This window comes from Buceros rhinoceros, unplaced genomic scaffold, assembly GCF_000710305.1.
Source record: "Buceros rhinoceros silvestris isolate BGI_N320 unplaced genomic scaffold, ASM71030v1 scaffold25305, whole genome shotgun sequence".
NCBI lineage: Eukaryota > Metazoa > Chordata > Aves > Bucerotiformes > Bucerotidae > Buceros > Buceros rhinoceros.
This window is the reverse complement of record NW_010413747.1, coordinates 438-985: the sequence shown is the minus strand read 5'-3', so window position 1 is coordinate 985 and position 548 is coordinate 438. Positions and strand designations below refer to the sequence as shown.

The following is a 548-nucleotide window of genomic DNA, read 5'->3' as shown; positions in this document are numbered from 1 at the left end:
TGATACAGGAATGTTGTCACCATGGGGGATATCGCTGCCACAGGAGATAGGCTGCCATGGGGGACACCCCCACAGGCACTGGGGACACACAACACTAAGGGGGACACCACCCTAACAGGGATGCTGCCACCATGGATATGCTGCTGCCCAGTGGAAGCTGCTCCTATGGGGACACCACTGCCACAGGGGTGCTGCCACCATGGGGAACAGCACCACCATGGGGACACCGCCACCGTGGGGGACACCACTGCCACCGGGACACCACTGCCACCGGGACACCACTGCCACAGAGATGCTGCCACCATGGCAGGGTGGCATCACCACCATAGGGCCACCACCACCCAGGGGAAACTGCCACCACAGGGACACAGCCACGCTCCAGGGACGGGGCTGCCCTGAGGTGCTACCTTGCTCGTCCTTCTCGGACCTCTCGAAGAGGGCGAACTTGCGAGGGTTGTCAATGACGGTGAACTTGCGGAGGAGGGCGTCAATGACCTCGCTGGCGCGGGTGTGCGAGAGGATGTGTAGGTGCTTGACGGTCCCCTTGG

At 62.8% G+C, this 548-nt stretch overlaps 1 protein-coding gene across 1 annotated transcript in view; it reads right to left on the bottom strand.

The window, feature by feature from the left end:
• Positions 1-548, bottom strand: part of LOC104494090 (ras association domain-containing protein 1-like) — a gene marked incomplete at its 3' end in the record, with an annotated part of 1,503 nt that overhangs the window by 524 nt on the left and 431 nt on the right. The window contains exon 3 of the mRNA XM_010136880.1: positions 408-548. This exon is cut by the window's right edge and continues 44 nt beyond it. Within this exon, the coding sequence (XP_010135182.1) occupies positions 408-548 (141 nt within the window). The remainder of the gene's footprint in view (positions 1-407) is intronic.